Below are 18047 nucleotides of genomic sequence, written 5' to 3' on the forward strand. Positions count from 1 at the left end.
GAAAAAGAAGTGAGGAAACAGTGAAGAGAATCAGTGTAAAAAAAAAAAACATAAATAAAAGAAAAACGAAAGAAAGTAAATAAAATATACTAATGACAAAAATGATAAATAGGTTATTGTCTTTGCACCTGCAAAAACAGCGATTTCCATACGATCGAAAACCGCCGGCTCAACTCTGTTTACCAAAACAAGCAGTCGACCTTGAACTTTGAATAACAAAGGAATTCAATCTCTATAGATATCTGTAGAACAGGCGCGAAGCAATCACTCAAAAAAGAAATAGAGCGGAATTCGAAGAAGGGGTCGTTAAGAAAAATGGCTGCGGTCAATCTATTGTAAATACACTCATAAAGACGTGACTTTCTACTTAACACACGTTAACAGCGGGCGGTACGGGCCATAATTTTGCCCTCATTAGCAAACTTGATCGATATTTTATTGGCTAATCAGTGATGTTCATATCATTTCGGTTATTTTTAAAAGTTGCAATAAAAAAAAAAAAAAAAAAAAACTAAGTCAAGCTTGCAAAAGTCGTTACCGTTCCAAATAATAAACCAGTTTCAAAGGTTTCTGAACGGAAGTGCACGTCTTTATAAAATTGGCAATGTGAATCGAGGATAACTTGCTTTATAACGCCGGTACCATTTGAGTTTTAAACAACCAAGTGGCTAGTGTGTCGTGAAAGCTCAAGAGAACAAGATTCATTGTCAACTAATGATAACAGTGAGTTGCAAGCCAAGGTACCTTTCAAGTCATTGTAAGGTTTGTCTCTCAGTGAAGAAAGAGTCCCACACAATACCCGTCGAAATAAAAGAAAGATTAAGAGGGCAGGAATCAAATAGCAATAAATTATCATAACTCGAATACTAGCACTGCACTGCGAAACCACATAAGCCAAAGGTACGGGAACGGTTGTTAAACAAATGAAAGAAACGGTATTTGGTTATTTAAAAAAATTGCAAAAGGGGGCTAAATCGACTTTTGTTGTTTGAAGGCACTCTCAGGCGGAAAGTACCTGCAGACATATACACTTATTTCACAATACGACTTGCTAATTGCTAATTTTTGTCCCTCCCACTGTTTCACTTGTTCAGTTGGTCTTGACTATAGAAATCCAGGTGGCTTAACAATTCAGTTGGAAACTGGTACCTAAGAAAGCACTAAGGAGAAAAGAACACTTTCACACCCTCTTTCATGAATTTTTCTACGCCGGAAGCCGACGAAAACTGCAAGTGTGAGAAGCACCATAGCGGCAGCTTGCACAAACACGTGGTTTTATTAGTGAACTGAAAATTCTTGTCAAGACGATTTCATAACAACCACATAGAGGACAAAGTTCTCTTATTTGAATAATAGATGTATGGATATACAAAGCGGATTTGAAACGATAAAGGCCGTTGACGCGTGGCAGCTGGAGCCACAATCGAGCAATATAAAGAAAAGGGTTTTCAAGATACAAAAGGCACGGCCTCCTACAATTTCTACGCATCGGAATGAAGCTTAGTGGATAAACTTGAATAAAGAAAATTAAATGTTGGCGTATGAAATAACTGCAAGTCATAAAAAAAATTATTTAAGTAAGATTTAAGTAACCATCCTCTTTTATTTTATGAACCAAGTAGGCGTCGTGGCCTTACACAACATGGAAGTCTTATCTTCTATTTTGGAATATTGAGTTTTGTATATCATTTTTATCCGAAACGGTAGCTGTGCGTGGAACTAATGCAAGAAATATTGAGAATCTTTGACAAGTTTTCAACGAAACAATAATGTTCACCAAAGAACCTATAGCTATGTATGAGGGTAATAAAACAGAATGTAATTAAGTCTTGTTCTATTCTTCACCAGGATCAACACTTAGCAGGGAGGGGTGGGAGCAGTTTTTTTAAAAGCTAAACAATGAATACAACAAAATTTTCGCACAGTTTCGCTTTGTTTAGCTCAGCAGGGGAATGGAATTTATCATTTATTATAATTTTTTTTATTTAAAAAAGTAACGTGATAAATCTCAAAGAGGACTAAACAAAAACTATACTTGATCAATCATATCCAGCGAAAATTCATGATCCACTCCCATCCGACGACGAATTTGTTTGGTTGATCAGTTTGTGCAAAAAAAAAATAATAATTAAAAAAAATAAAAATCTGAGAAAGCAAAAAACAAACAAAGAAAAGCATTCTTTTGTTCATTGCGTACTGACGAGACAAAATACCGTCAAATCGACCAATACAGCAAGCTAAACAAGGGTTACACTCTCAAAATGGGAGTACGAAATGCGTAAATTGTGGAGGAGGTTTACGTTAGAGTATTGCCTCATAGAGCCGCGGGCGGATTTAATTCTGATCAAGATATTATTCAGCTGCCAGTTGCCATTATATTAAACTTGTTTGCTTATGGAAATGTCTTCGCACCCGCGTGCCTAGTTGGCCTTGACATTTTACAAAGATGATTTGCGTTGCGCGTCGAGCGCGGGGCTGAATTGAATTGAACAGATCGTCAGCTATGCTTCAGGCTACATACATATGTCATGCTACACAGTAGCAGACGTATAGGCACAAGGGGTTCAAGTGCTGCTTGCATGAAATTTGAATAGTAGAGAAATATACGGTGTGCTTTGATCGAAGCGGGTCGTCGCGTTCATGGACCGAATAGAATAGTTTACCCAGCGGAAACTGTGATCAAAGACTTTTATTTGACAAAAAAGGATTATGGATTCGATCGGACGCGCGTGTTATTACGCAACAAACAGAAAAAGGAATGTAAACAGTACTAAAACTGTAAACTTATCCAATTTTTATTACAGACGAGATTTTTCTAAAGTGGGTGTATTCTATTTTCTATTTCACATTTCATATTAAAGCGATATAGCAAAAAAAATGTATTCAGACCAGCTGAATTCATTGACAGCCTAATTTAAAAACTTGCCTTTATACGACAGATTTCTTTTAATTTACAAAAGCCATTTCCTCTGAATTCTAAGATGCTTATTTATATTCTGTAATGATTCAAATTGCCGATAAGGTGCGACTAGATCACCAATGATTTGACAAAATATAAAATTAAAAAGCTATTGTAGATAGCGCACGATATTTGTGGCGTCTGATGGATGATCAGGCATTCGTGTATGTCAATAAAATCGGGGAATAAAGCGTAACATAAGATACCAAAAGCTAGGATAACAATAATTCGTGATCTATATTTAACTCGGTAAAATGTCCCCCAGTGGTCGTATTTCCAATCTTATCGTTCCCCCCGCTGAAACACTGACCAAGACACCAAGTCACTAACTTTGAGATTGCACGCAATTGCGTCAATTGCAATCTCGCGCGACCTTCCGAAGGTCGCGTTTCAAGTTCCAATACACGCGCAATCAACGCGCTTGGCTTCAAAAGAACATTGGGTTCGTAGGCCTGTTGAGCTCTTTCCTCGACTTCTGTCCGTGCGTTTTCGCGTGCTTCGAAAGATGGTCGCTTCTCATAAAGCGCTTGCTACATATTGTACACACATAACGTTTTTCGCCGGTGTGAGTACGGTAATGGCGAGCGAGTTCGTCGGAGCGAGCGAACTTTTTCTCGCAGCCGGTCCAATTACACTGGAACGGGCGCTCTCCTGTGTGCGTACGAAGATGCGCTTTGAGATGGCTACTTTTTCCGTACTTTTTATCGCAGCCAGTGTAGTGGCAGGCGTGTATTTTCTTCTCCTGCTCGGCTTTTCGTCGCGTGTTCCGACGCCGGGGTTTTTGTTTTGGCTTTGAGCTAAGTTCAGAGGGTGTGTCGTCATAAGAATCGTGTCGTGTAACGCCAGCGGTTTCTGTTTCCATTGGAGTTACAGCCTTCGGGCATTTTTCCCGCTCAATATTCTTCAACTGTGCACCTCCTTTTGAGTTCCACACCGGCTTAGTTTTATTCGTGACACATGAATGTTTTTCCAGCATGAAACACTCCTCCTCCATCGACGCCAAGATTTTCGCAAACATCAACAGAGGCGAACTGGAAGCGTTTTCGACGAACGCCGGTGCGGGCTTCTTCGGAAAAATTTTTGACATGTCTAACAAACACCGCGCGGCCGAAAGAGTATCCAGCGCGACGCTCGGGGAAAAGAACGCTTGTGCAGCCATTTCAAATCCGTGCTTTTAGTTGTACAGACGGACGCACGCAACCCCAGAAAATTTCCGGCGAACTTTCTTCCTTTCGGCGACTCCCTCTCTTTAAAGACAGGAACGATTTCACAACAAGCCAAAGAAATGGGTAGAATGAATCAGATGGGGGCTAAAGCCCGATGAACGTAGTTGCGTTCGAGATCGATGCTGCCGCGAACCAGCGCAGAAGATTATGAGCGATCCCTGAGTGTATCACCTAAGTTTGAATATTTTCGAGTGACGGTAACAGCTGGGCCAGGTTGAAAGTGGGTTTTGTTTCCGTTCAATGACAACAAAAGAACCGTTTCCGCGCTGGAGGAGGCGTGGCTAAGAAAACCCTGCTAAGCTAATTAATGCTAATTTCAAGGCGCCTATTGGCTCGCGCACTTAAATAACCAAAAGGTACACGTGCTTGGATGGACAAACACAGAAGTTTTTCTTCTGCCATCTTCGCGACCTTTCAAGTGGCTTGGGTCGAACAGTCGGAAATTCAAATTTCCTCTGTTTCGTTCTTCTCTATCCATTATTTAACATCCGTTAAGAAGGCGGACAGGCTGAAGCGGAACATCTTAAGATTATTGCGCGGTTTTTTTTTCAAGCAGGTTGCTCGGTAAACAAGATTGACAACACCTATAATGAATGCGTGAAACGCCGGCAACCCCCCCTAGGGAGGAAACACAAAAGCAAATTGAAAATGGGTTTAGTTACCCAACTCGGCACTGGATTTCAAATAACTGGATCTACAGTTTCAGCCAAAGCAGAGGGAATTGAGATCAAGAGAAAACTTTTAAAATATTACGCGTTACCGATGCTAGTGAAGAAATCGACTGTGCCTTTATGCCCCAGGGAAAGGCTCCAACACCGATCACGCCCACTTGTTTATCATTATTACCTAGCAGGTTACAAACACCGTAGCAACCGGGTGCCATAGTATGTTTATGGATATTCACCTGGCGTAGGTCGGTACGTAGAGAGAAACTATAGTGAGCTTTTGTGTCGGCGACTAGGCAAACAAACCGCAAAAAAGTAATTCGCTCATAGTGCGACAGATACAAAGGTGTTTGTCGAGACTGCAAGCTTACAAACGCGATCATGTATGAAAGTACACGTGGAAGAAACGATATCCATCAGTAGCTAGCACGCGCCCGCATTCTTTTGTCGTCCAATCACGATCAAACGAAAAGTAACTACTAAAGACCCACGGAGTTTGGTGGTTTAGGCAATTAACCTTTTCTCGGTACAAAATGTTTTGTTACTGGCCTCTTGAACTAAATTCTTTAGGTCAAAGCTTTTCACTTCCATTTACAAAAATGCAATATTAATCTACCGTTCCGCAGTTGCAAGGGTTTGCTAATCTTTTCCAACTGTAACCTTTGTTATAAAGCCTTTGTTATCAACTGATACAACCCTCTCTGCTGACAGCAATACTTCACCCGCGATATAAATAGCAACTCAATTTAACTCAGTACTGTGTAAACGCAGTAGCTATACGCGCACAAAACCGACGCCACGCGAAGAAATTGTCAAAGTGCCAAAATCGGTGGTTTGATCAACGCGCACTCGGAGTGTACCTATAAGAAGATTGTAAGCGCGAGTTCAAAAATTTCAGTGTTTCAGGTGTACAGTCTCTCTCATTTTCTTCTGGCACTGTTTTATGTAAAGATTTCAATACAATAGCAAAAATAATTTTTGTTACGCTTTTAAGGGTGTGTTGTTCCCAATGGCTTTGTCGCGTGGCAAGTGGACACACCTACCCATCCTACCTGCACGCAACGTTACGCTTACTAGCGTACGAGGCGCACAGCTAGTATAGATCAGTACGCCACAGGTAACGGTCAACTCATCGAGAAACTCGATGTCGTCGTTTTTGTAGGAGGTTGAGGCGTGCAGAAGGTTTTGCTTGAGATGAGCGCGCATCACGCACATTCATCGCTTTGGGCGTCTCCAAGGACGAGCTACTAGTATACGACACAGGTGTGCACGCACGAATAGCGGAGTTTTAACAGCGATCCGCATTCACTTCACATTCCATTTACTCTACAATCGAAAAACTAACAAAGCCACGAGTTATAAGAACTAGCCATAGAACATCGCGGTAAACCAACTCAGTAGATTTACTTGAAAGGTCGCATATTTATACTCAAAACCGCATAATTATATCTTGAGACAAAACGGTCTTAAGTGCATTATACAAACCCAAGATTTGACTGTCTTGTTGATAAGCTTCATGCGTGCGTTGTTGCACTGAACGTTTTGTAACTTAAAATGCCAAGCATTTCATTCAGCCACATAAGGCTACGAAAAGAAAGCTTGATGAAAACGGAGAAAAAAAGGTTTCATGGGTGTGAAGGGCAAAAAAAAAAGATTTGATACAGGAGCTGTGAAGTGGATGCAAGCTGGACGAGACTAAACCCCTTCACAGCTGAGTCTAAGACACGAGCGATGACAGAAATTTGGTTTTTAAATATCAAGATAAGAAGTTAATAAGGTGGCTTTTGTCTGAAACGTCCCGGCAGACACCAAAAAAAAAAGATAGCGCCAGACAACCAAGGAAAAAAAAGAAAAGAAAAAAGAATAAAAGCCTGTTAACATGTTTTTATGTTTATGTTTAGTCTTAAATGATACAAGAAGCACCCACGAAATGATCTAAAAGTTGCAGCAATAGAAACGTGCTAGATAAATCACCTCGACCAGAAATAAAGTGCTGTGGACTCAGAGATCTTTTGCTGTTACGTGCATACTTGTTGACAAAAGAAATCCAATTTTCACCCGATTTTCTGAGAGATGTCTAAGACTGTCTTGGTCTAGTGGGTTGTCACGCAACGAGCCATTGCATGCATGTCGAATTCCTCCAAACCTCCATTGTCACGCAAATCTTCAGAAAGGACATCACGGCTGCGAAGGAAACTGAGGTTTGTTTATCTTAGAAAGGCCCAGCCCTTCTATTTTGGGGAGGAAGATCATTCTATTTCTGTCAAGGCGCGGGTGTGTGCGATTTATTTTGCAGGAATTCTCTTCAATAGCTTGAGTTTCAAAAATAGATATTTCTTCTTTTGGCTTTGTGATAGTCATATTAAAAAAAACAAAGGAAGTTTGTTTTGGTATAGTCTCTAACGCTTCCCTCAGTAATGAAATAGTTTGTTCCTGAACAAATGTGTTGTTCTCAGTTGTTTTTATCAAGACCAAAATGGAACAATGGGCGGGGTTTTGTCGAAGTCCCAAGTGTTCTTTCTCTGATTGTTAGTTTATGGTCCATATGATGCAGCAGATTTTATCCTGGAGCCGGTTGTAGCTAGCAGCTGTTCCAGTTGGAAACAATACTTTATTCACACACGACAATAGTGTCACTTGTCGATACTAATCATTACAACTGACAACCAATACAATCATACATTACTGAGTAGCAAAGAGCAATGATGCTAAAATCTACCGTAGATTATGACAAAATGTTTTCCAGTACAATAATAATATTACATAAGTTAGAGAAAATAATATTATTTTTTCATTTCAGAGATTAATACTTAAGACATAACATGAGATTTTAAGACATTTCAGTAAAATCCTATGGAGTCACCATTCATACAATACCTCTTAGCCCTAAGATTGTTTGATTAAACGCTTCACTTCACCTCTATTATACCCTCCTCTGTGGGTCTCTGTGAGTGAATTCTCTGAAATCTAATATCAGCAAGCATATTCTCCCAACTATTCTCCATAAAGCAGCTATTGCAGCTATGAGGAGAACTTGCTTAACAATCACGACTCTTTTAACTAGGCAATCATTTCCCAAAGTCTCATGTCCTTTGCAAGTTGTTTAAGAAACGTTATAGTAAGAAATAAGATGCAGGGATAATTCTTAGTAAAGGTAAAAATAGGTTCATGAACAGGGAAGAGCTAAGTGTTGGCATTACAGATGTGTCGGTATTATAAAGAGGTGGAATTGTATGAAGATTGGAAACTTTGGGACGAAGAGAGCTATCCAAAATAAAGAGGTATCTCAATCGTTAAGACTGCGAGTAGTCTCACATTTTCCTCAAGGTTAGTAAGGCAAGCTAATTTCATGAGGGGCTACTAGTCTGGGTGAGGTTTGACTAGATCTTTTTTTTTTATTATTATCAAACATCAAATCAACTTAAAAATTAACTATTTTTATGGAAGCGATAAGCAAAGAAAATTTGATCACTCAATTACTGCATAATAAAATAATAAGATTAGATTTTAAATTTTATTAATACTTTGATTACTAACTTATTATTGATTTCTATTCTGTTAACAAAGGACATTATCATTGGTAGGTTGTCATTTTTAATACAGTCAAACCCTGTTATTACGGAAACTGAGGGGGCCATAGAAAGTGTCCGTATTAATGGGGTATCTATATAAAGTGGGTTGAATTAATTTAGGGAAATGTATGAGTTTCTTTCCCCAGCAACACAGTAGACTGTCCGAGGTTTGATTACATCTATCCTATAAGATGTTCAATAATTCAGCTACATTTGGGTGACCATTGCCTTAGTTATGTTATTGGTGATATTTTTACACCATAACAGTTGCAGATCAAAGGTATGAAAAGCCCAACCTCATTCCCAGGGTTCTCTCCTACCCGTCCCTACGGAGCAAGAGAGAGAGAGAGAGAGACAGGTCTCTCAAAGGGTATGAGAGAGAACCTGGGAATGAGGTTGTGAAAAGCTATCCACATTTCTCATTAATAAAGAAGAGGGAGAGACAAAACTTATAGTTATTTTTTATCATTAACTCTTAAATATTATTTAATCTCAGATTGAACAGGTAGCAGAAACAAAAAAAGGACTTATGTTAAAACATCAAACAAAAAAAAGGGTGAAAAAGCAGGGGAGTTAGGCTACAAGATGCTTGTACTGAGTTATTCATATCATTATTAGTTCCTTACTGCTGGATGATCTAGAGTTGTTAGTTGACATTAAAGACAATTCTTGAAAAACTAACTCATTGATTTTGTCTGTGCTGAAGCATCAATAACATTATCATAAATACTGTTGTAATATGAATGAAACACAAAATTCATATAAATTTAATGTCTGGGTATATTTTGACAGTGCAATAAAAATAAGCTAAAAAATTTGAAAATACTTCCCTATTATTATTTTTATAATACAAACCAGGAATCTAGATAACTAATGTTTTTTCCATTCATGCCACATCATAACCTGAAGTTTTTAGTGTGCTGAGATACTCAGGAACCATTAAAGAATTGGAAGAATGATGGGCAAACTGCAGACTGTACAAATTCTAAAATGAACTTATCAAGTGTTAAGAACATTCTTGTTCTTGTTTCAAGATCAGTTCAACTGCATCTGCAATGTTTTCTACAACATGTTTAGCTCTTCTGAATCGAGGTTGAAAATCTAAATCCCGATGAAGATATCGAGCTCCTTCATTGGTTGTTAGATTATTATCGCTTGGTAAAGATACTCCAGTTTGAACTAAAATAGACTCAATGCTCTTTACCTCTGGTGACCATTCAACTGCACTATGTTTTTCCTGGTGGCTAGTGAGGTCTCTAAGTTGATTTTCAGTACCTGAACCATTGGATTCGTGAAATGCCTTTACATACTCATTACACATATTGGCTCCATAAATATCTGTGTCCAAGTTATCACTGCAAAATGAGGACAAAACTTTCTATAGTAAGTGTTCATCGTATCAAAAGAGACTTAGGCAACGCAGTTTATTGACTAACAGAACGAGAAGCAGATGTTAGAGATCAATAAAATAATAGGCCATTTGCATGATGGCGTCGTTTTTCTACTACGACCACAATCCTTTTCGTTTTTCCTTTCGTATTTAATTTTTGTAATCCCAGTGAGGTTTAAATAACAAAAGACCTAATTTGCACAAGAAAGCATAACACTGAAGGATTCTGGTTGTAGTAGTAAAATGATGTCATCATGCAAATGGCCTATTAAAACTGCTAAGGGTTGTTTGGTCAGGTGAACAGTGACTGGATTGTGACTTCAATCCAGCTTGAGAAAACAGCTGACATTTTGCAATGTCACCACTGGTTCTCCTGCGAGAAGACATCTAAGATATGAGTGCAGAAATTTCATACTGATGATGCTTCACTATCCATCTGGGTTATGCTTCTGATTGGTCGTACAGTATGGGAAATTTGCTTCAGTCAATCAGAAGCACTACCCAGATCTGGGTAGTCACTTGGCATCAGTATAGAATTTCTGTGTTTCTTTCTCACACATCATTTCATTGCGAAACCAGTGGTAGATACACCAAATTGGACAAAAGTCTTTGGGTCAGTGATGCAATATTTGTAATAATCTGTAATTTTTAGGTGTTCCCCATAAAATATTGCTCCCTTTTGGAAAATACCTTGCAGTTCTTTCTCCGCTTCCCACTTTAATAATGTTGAAACCATATGAGTTTGAACTTGGGAAAACTTTGGGATACATGTGTCAAACAGTGTTTTTGGGGTGGGGGAGGAGTTAGGCATTGTGATTTAAAAAAAGCCCCACAAATGCTGAAAGCCAATATACTGAAGCCCTAAGAAACACTAAACAGATGGAGTTGTGAGTGTTCAGCTATCAAGCATTTGTACCATAAATCTTAATTTGAGTTCTTCTTATATAATACTACCACCATGCCAAACCTACATGTATCTACCTCAGTCTCTACCTACCTAAAATGTCAAAAACACAATCTTGAGGGTCAGAGATTTTCTCAAAGCAGTCCTCTATGTTACACTTCATTTCAATAACTGACCTAAAAGTTGTAGAGCCTTTTGCGCTTGAGCTTGTTCTTTACTTACCCAACAGCATAAAGTGATTTTATTTGTCCAGGGCTACTTCCACTGCTTTGATAGAGGCAATGTTCTGCATACTTGTAACTTGAAATGAAAGGTTTACCCAAAAATTCTGCGTAAACCAATTCTTGTCCAGTCAATTTCTGATTAAAAAAAACAACAAAAACAAAAACAATATCAAGTATTACTCTGTTACAAACATAAAAGCCCTAAATAACGTTTTATAAACCAAACAGTATGATGCAGAAGAATGAAGCATAAATATTTCATATCATTGTACACAAGCTGTAAAAAAGGTGAGTTGCTGCTATACTTTTCTATGTCTCTTGTCTAATAACAAAAAGGGATATTAACCTACAAAAATAAGTAGGGATGCATGGCATTAGTTTTTTTCTTCAATATGTTTAAATTTATTTTCACTATACTGAAAGCAAGGTATAATCCATTACTAGTGGCTCAACTGTTTCACTTATTAAACAACTGTGGGACACTATTAAGTTTGAAAATAATATTATATATGTCTAGTACCTTGTAAAGAACCTCCAGGTTTAACAGAAACGCTCCATGTCCAAATCTATAAGATAATAATATAATGCATATGAATGAAGGCTACTTTACCACAGCTATAATAATAAAGCAGTGTTCTGTATCAATAATTTAGTCTAAACCTTTGTAACAATAGGCGCACACCCACGGGACCATGCAGAAAAAGTGGAACTGTTGTCTGAAATCCCAATAATTTTGTGCAATATATGATGTTTTATAGATTAGGGAAAATATTGGCACTACAGTTTTGGACAGAATAAAACAGAAGAGCAAATGCCCCTTTCCCCTAAAATCAAAAGGCCAAAACATGCGATTTCCCCATCCTTAATTTGGAGGGGAGGGGGAGGGGGTGGGGGGCAAGGGGAAGTGTTTGGCATCTGAACCAGGCCTAATTCTTTAAAAGGTCATTTTTCCAAGTGTCTGCATCTCACAACCATACGTAGCTATGGGAAGTCTACCAGTCTAACAGTCTAAAACTACATACAGTCCCATAACTCATTATAATCTGGTAATTCATAGTTATGTTTAAGTACATCATCATACCTTGGTAAAGGAACTTCTGACATATAGATAAGATCAGTATTAGCTGCTACAACTGGAATACGTTTCTTGCACAGAGACTGGGGAATTGACAGCAGGTTTCCATTAGTGACAAGGATGTCAATGATCAACTGAAGATGTGTCTCCCATCGCACTGGTTCTCCAAGCAAGAGTATGGCTACAAGAAAGCAAACAGCAAAGAGGACTGTGGTATTAATATTCAAGTGAAACTTGTTTAGCAGTTTTGCCACACATAATGGAAATAGCAGTATTCTCCCTTAAATTTTGTAGGCCCCGTGGCCAAATGCAAACACTTGAATGGCTAAAAAATTATTTCCACTTTGCTGAAATATGTGATGAAGTGATCAAACACGTTGAATTTGTCTTAACAGCGGACCAGTACCAAGATACAGTGGATGCTCTCTTAACGGACACTCTCATAGGAGGACAGCTATACTTAAGGCCGCCTTCACAAAACCCTGTTTCAACTTCCATACAAACTTGGCTTTTTGACATTTGCACAAGGGGACAATTCTCGTAGGCGGCTCAGAGGACACTTCAGGGTTCACGAGTAAGATTTTAGCTTTCTTTTTAAGTTCCCTAAAGTGGACAACTGAAATGAAATCTCATATGCCTCTGAATCTTGTATTTTAATATACTAGAAATACGTGTATCGCAGAACATTTCCTGGCATGGCAACCACACACACTAAAATTCTGAGGAAATCTAAAACACAGCTGATGCTCTTTTCAAATAAAATTAATATAGAATTGAAATATAAGGCCAACAATAATAAATTTTTGTTATGTTTGATTTATAAGACACAGCTGTGTTTATGTACAAGGCTGCGACATAATTATACATACACATCTGGTTACACTTCAAAAAAATGATTTCATCCTTGTGACTGAACTACAACCTTGTCAGAACAACAGTATAGCCAAACACTAACAAACAGTTTTTTTTGCATTCCCAGTGTTTAGTTGTAGTTGGCCACTTCTTGCAAGCAGCCAGCTCACAACACTTTTTAATGTCCCGAGGGTGCCTGCTAACAAGAGCTTCCACAGTATATTATTCACATGTCAGTTGCATGATTTCACAATGGTTTGAATATGCATAAATTTGGCCAATCTGATATTTGAACTGACATTAATAATATTCAAACAGCAGTTTTTCTTGAGAGAGAAAGAGAAGCATTCAGTTCATTGTATTTAGACTAGACTGTAACGGTATTTTTCTACCCAACATGGTGAAGGGCTATTATTCCAACTCTTCCTACCTTCAATGGGTGGCAATTCCTCAGGTGGGGTACCTAGCTGAATAAATCAGAAAGCAAAGGAAAACATTATCACAGAAAACAATTTCGCACTGCACAGTAATTTGAATCAAATCTGTTAAATCTTTTGTTTTGACATTTGTCTTACAAATTAGGCAACCTGGTAACAAAAAGAAAAAAACTGTTTCAAATAGTCAGCCAGCAAAATTCAAGAAAAAAAAGAGTATGATTCACTGGGGTGAGATGAAAATTTAAAAAACCACTTGCCATTAATTTTTGGGCAAGCTGTTGCTGAAGTTTACTAGCCTGGAGAAGTGGTGCAGGCCTTCCAACTCCCCTTTTCACTAGCATTTTTTCTATGATGTTGATTAACTTGCCCATTGAACAGCTGGTAATTGAAACATGCTACCCTGAAAGGTTGCTTGATCCCCTAGCTTTGGGCTATCAGGCAGCACCCTATATTTATAATATGTAATGGTCAGGTTATTAGTTTATGATTTTTGCTTTGTCTTTGTCTGTTTTATTTTTTGTGAATAATGTCTAAGACTGCTATTGTAATGTATGTTTTCCAGGTAATCACATCACATACAAGTCCAGTAGTTAAAGGTTCAGTTGTGCATCAAGGAAAAAAATTTCCATGCATGCAGCTACACGTATGAACACTCATAAACAAGGGAAGATCATTGGAAGCACTTCCACACACACACACAAAAAAACATCAAAAGCTGCAGATTCTCAAGATACTAGCTACAAATTATAGGTCCACACTTTTTAGGCTGTAGGATGGTAATATTTAAAAAATATTAAAATCCTCAAAAGTCACAAAATACAAAAGATTATACTCTCACAGGTTTAAATCTCCTCTCTCTGTCAACCATATCTAGCAAAGGATAAGCTCTTCTGATATCTTCTATATCTGAAACACTGGTAAATCCATATCTGTTGTTCATAATCAAGGGAAAACAATCTTTTGGCACACAACAAAAAGTAGATAAACATAGTGCAGAGGCAGCTAGGTTATCTATGTTTTAAGTTTCAACAACCTGGAGATCATTAGTTCAGACTGCTGGCTACAGAAAGACTGTACCTGGGGGTAAAACATGGCTGTTATATGTATATGTTGTGGTTCAATTTTATCCTTGGTTGAAATTTTATTTTCCTTTGTTTTGGGGTATGATAATGTATGATAATGATTTGAAACAAAGGAAAATAAAATTTCAACCAAGGATAAAATTGAACCACAACAGAACATATACATGTAACTCTCTCTAAGACAGACACCTTTTGGACTGGCACCAAATATCTGTCTAAGAGTGATGTCTGTTTTTTAGAAAGTCAAATAAAGGAAGACAAGTAAAGAAAAGGAGATCAAAGGAGGGACCAACTCTAGGTGTCTGTGTTACTGAATTGTGTACCTTTTAGGGGTGGCCGTTAAGAGAGAGTCAACTGTAGAAACTTTGGACTATCAGCCTAAACATGCTCCATTATTTTACCAGAAAAAAGAAATAAAATGTCTAAACTGCCTTTTAATGAAGTAATTTTTTATCCAGAGATCTCAGGCTCTTAATTGCTCAGCAGGTGGGTATGAGAAGAAACTTTCACTGGGGACACAGATTTTTTTACCACAAAAGTCCATGAAAATAAATTAGTTAACAAACTGTTTATGGTATAGCAAAATAAATGTAAGGAAAATTTCATAATGCTTCTAATCACTAGAACACATCATTAGAGGGAGAGGCCTATTGAATGTTTAAATTTAGTTAAAGGCTCTCTTGAACTTGCACCCACCTACAGATGTTTTTTAGTTTTTTGATTAAGTACCCAGTAACAGCCTTTAGTTTAATAAATTATCTTTCTGATATAATGAGTAGAATATACAAGGATACCCTTTAACGATCTCTTTAATGTTTAGCTGTCCAGACACCAACACGTGCTTGTTATGTAACCAATCAAACATCTTTAGAGGAGTATGTGACAAAACCATCTGCTCCTCTCTGACCTACAAAATAAACAACATAGGGAGGTTATCATTAGTTCTCAGTAAAACACTCCTGAATAGAAGGCTATTGGCTTCTTCCAAACCAAAAAAAAACAATGAACAAAAGGATTTAGAGACTATATGTTTCAGGTCAAAATTCAATCCAGGTTAAAATTCTTTGACCTAGGTTGATTCTTATTCATGAATAATTAGGGCTAGAAGATAGAGGAAATTGAGAATCACCCCAGGTTAAAAAAAATAATTTCAACCTGAATTTAATTTTGATCTTTAACATAATTATACACATAGATTGATCAGAGAACCATTAGTATAACTGATTCCTACATGTTTGTATTGTCTATTGTCCACTTAACATGTACCTCTCTATATAGATATACAGTCGAACCACCTCCCATAAGCGACCACTTATCCAAAATACCAAAACTGTCTCAATCAAAGCCTTACAGTTGGAACGTCTAGTAAAGAACCACCTCCTGTAAGCGACCGTGACCACTTTTTGGGCCTGATGGTTAATGATTTTCCATTGCTTCTAACCTCTTATAAACAACCACTTGACGCATTCTCTGATCTCTATTTTTGCTGTACATGCACTATGTTACTTAGAATATACGAAGAACTTTAGTGACAATATGGAACTACACATATCCTAACTTAGACATTGCAAGCAATAAATTATCTTCCATAAAGTAGATGTGCCTGAATGAACCCCTGTGGTTCAATTCTTGTAAACGACCACCTCCTGTAAGCTACCACTCAGTCTTTGCAGTTGGGGTGGTTGCTGACGGAAGGTTCGACTGTAATAGATTGTAACCAAGGGTAACTTATTTTAAAACATTGATATAGTAGCCTGCAAAAGCATTTCCTCTATTTAAAGAAAGGTCCCATAATCCAGGGTGAGCTGAAAAATTTTCTGGCAAGATGGCATTGAAGTTTTAAAACTTTTATGAATATAGAGGTAAGGGCATTAAAAGACAATTTAGACACACAAAAGAGTGCATCAAGAGGGATTCTAACAGGTATTTTGTCAAAAAATTCAGAAACTTGTGAACTTAAGCCAAAATTAATGTTCTAAACGTTTTTAGTGCATGAAGTTCTCAATATGATAAATAAGTGAAAAAAAAAAAACCACGTCAAAGTAATTTGTTGCCAGTGATATTAAGATATGAGGTAATCAAATGGTAAACCCATGAAATTAGGGAAGAGTGATTTTTATTTCACCTCAATTATTAGAATTTAGACATAACATGTGCGTCAAAATTTGATTGCGCACATTGATATTTCATTTTCTCTGACTCGGGTGTAACAAATTGTGATGAAATCACTGACTGGTCATGTTTAGAATGCTCATAATTTGCTGATGCAACCAGATGGCTGCTCCTGTTGTACAACAAATCACCAGATAAGGTCATCTAGCCCCTGTTGTTCAAAAGTTGGATGATGCTATCCACTGGATAAATCACCATCCAGCAGATACCGCAAGTATTAGGGGGAAACAATTGCATTATTTGCTGGAAAGTAAATTTACCAGTGGATAGCGTTATTCACCCTATAAACAATAATTGGGACCTGTTGTGTACAGCAAAGGAAATAAGAGATGTCGGTATGCACCAAGGCTGTGCTTGAAGAAAAATTGAAGGGAGCCAAGTGCTCTGAACTTGTGAAATCCAGTGTTCCCAGCACATGATTTCTATGAAAAAGCTAAGATTTTCTAGTCCCCCAAGAACAAAAGTTAGGTACCATGAATCACCGGGCTCTGCTAGAACACAGCCTTGTGCAGCATGCAGTGTAAACACCTCATTAAACTGTTGAAATTGCTGGTTTGCATGTGATGTCCGACAGCCATGTTGATTCAGTACACCAAAAATTAAAAGTGTTGTCCACAAGCCTAGGGCTAGTGGAACCACCTGTCAGGCTAGCATCTCTTAATATTCACAGGCAAGAAACATTTTCTGAGATAGAATAAGTGGAAAAGTGGAGGTTGGTAGGCCTGCACAACTGCTCCAGGCTAGTAAACTTCAGCAACAGCTTGCCTAAAGGACAAGCAATATTTTAATATTTTCATCTCACTCTTTGATTGACAAGAACAACTAAACCCTTTTTGTATTCGGTCTGTCACGTGGTTGCTAACCAATAATTGTGGTAACAGGGGGGAGGGTGGGGAGAGGTTAGAGACAGTTTGGAAGTTAGGATTGAAGCATAAATCCTTAATTTGTTGTGGAACCGCTACCAAGGGGACAATTAAAAAATTAGAACAAAAGGAATTACCTAACCTCAAAGCCGATCTTGTCAGAAAGTCGTTCAGCAGCTTCCTTCTCCGATTCACAACCACCGTTCGTCAAAAACACCGTTGGGACTTCTGACTGTCGGAGCATTTCTAGTGCTTCCCTTGCTCCCGGAATAGGTTTCCGGCCTCTAACAAGAACTCCATCGATATCGAGCAAAACTCCGAAAGGAGGTATTGCGGCCTTTGCTGAAAGCCTTGGCGAGGGATGTTCGCAGAAAAAGCGAGCAGTGTAGGACCTCACAATGTTACGAAAGCTGAATTCTGGACCTTCAATAAGCGACTTTAAGGCTCGACGACTACAAGCCATCTTACTATTTCAGAAACGCCTTAGGAAATATGTAGTCTAGACAATCGCTCACTTGCACGCCTGCACAAGATCTGGAAAAACTCATAAACGAACACAACCGGCAACCAAACCGGCCGCCATGTTTGATACGAAATGAATGACGGGAATGTTTTCCGAATCTTTC

General features: G+C 38.1%; 2 protein-coding genes across 2 annotated transcripts; both read right to left on the minus strand.

Moving 5' to 3' along the window:
• Positions 1 to 2771: 2771 nt before the first annotated feature.
• On the minus strand, positions 2772 to 4408 carry LOC140937397 (uncharacterized). The gene has a single exon (XM_073386953.1). The coding sequence runs from the start codon at positions 4116 to 4118 to the stop codon at positions 3387 to 3389; it is 732 nt and encodes a 243-aa protein (XP_073243054.1). The 5' UTR covers positions 4119 to 4408; the 3' UTR covers positions 2772 to 3386.
• A 2208-nt stretch (positions 4409 to 6616) lies between these two features.
• On the minus strand, positions 6617 to 18023 carry LOC140937797 (haloacid dehalogenase-like hydrolase domain-containing 5). Its single transcript, XM_073387368.1, has 8 exons — positions 17564 to 18023; positions 15181 to 15293; positions 14143 to 14233; positions 13298 to 13334; positions 12022 to 12196; positions 11461 to 11506; positions 10939 to 11075; positions 6617 to 9777 (listed from the first exon to the last, which is right to left on the minus strand). The coding sequence occupies exons 1-8, from the start codon at positions 17882 to 17884 to the stop codon at positions 9429 to 9431; spliced, it is 1269 nt and encodes a 422-aa protein (XP_073243469.1). The 5' UTR covers positions 17885 to 18023; the 3' UTR covers positions 6617 to 9428.
• Positions 18024 to 18047: the final 24 nt, after the last annotated feature.

Source organism: Porites lutea, chromosome 5 (genome assembly GCF_958299795.1).
Source record: "Porites lutea chromosome 5, jaPorLute2.1, whole genome shotgun sequence".
NCBI classification, from domain to species: Eukaryota; Metazoa; Cnidaria; class Anthozoa; order Scleractinia; family Poritidae; genus Porites; species Porites lutea.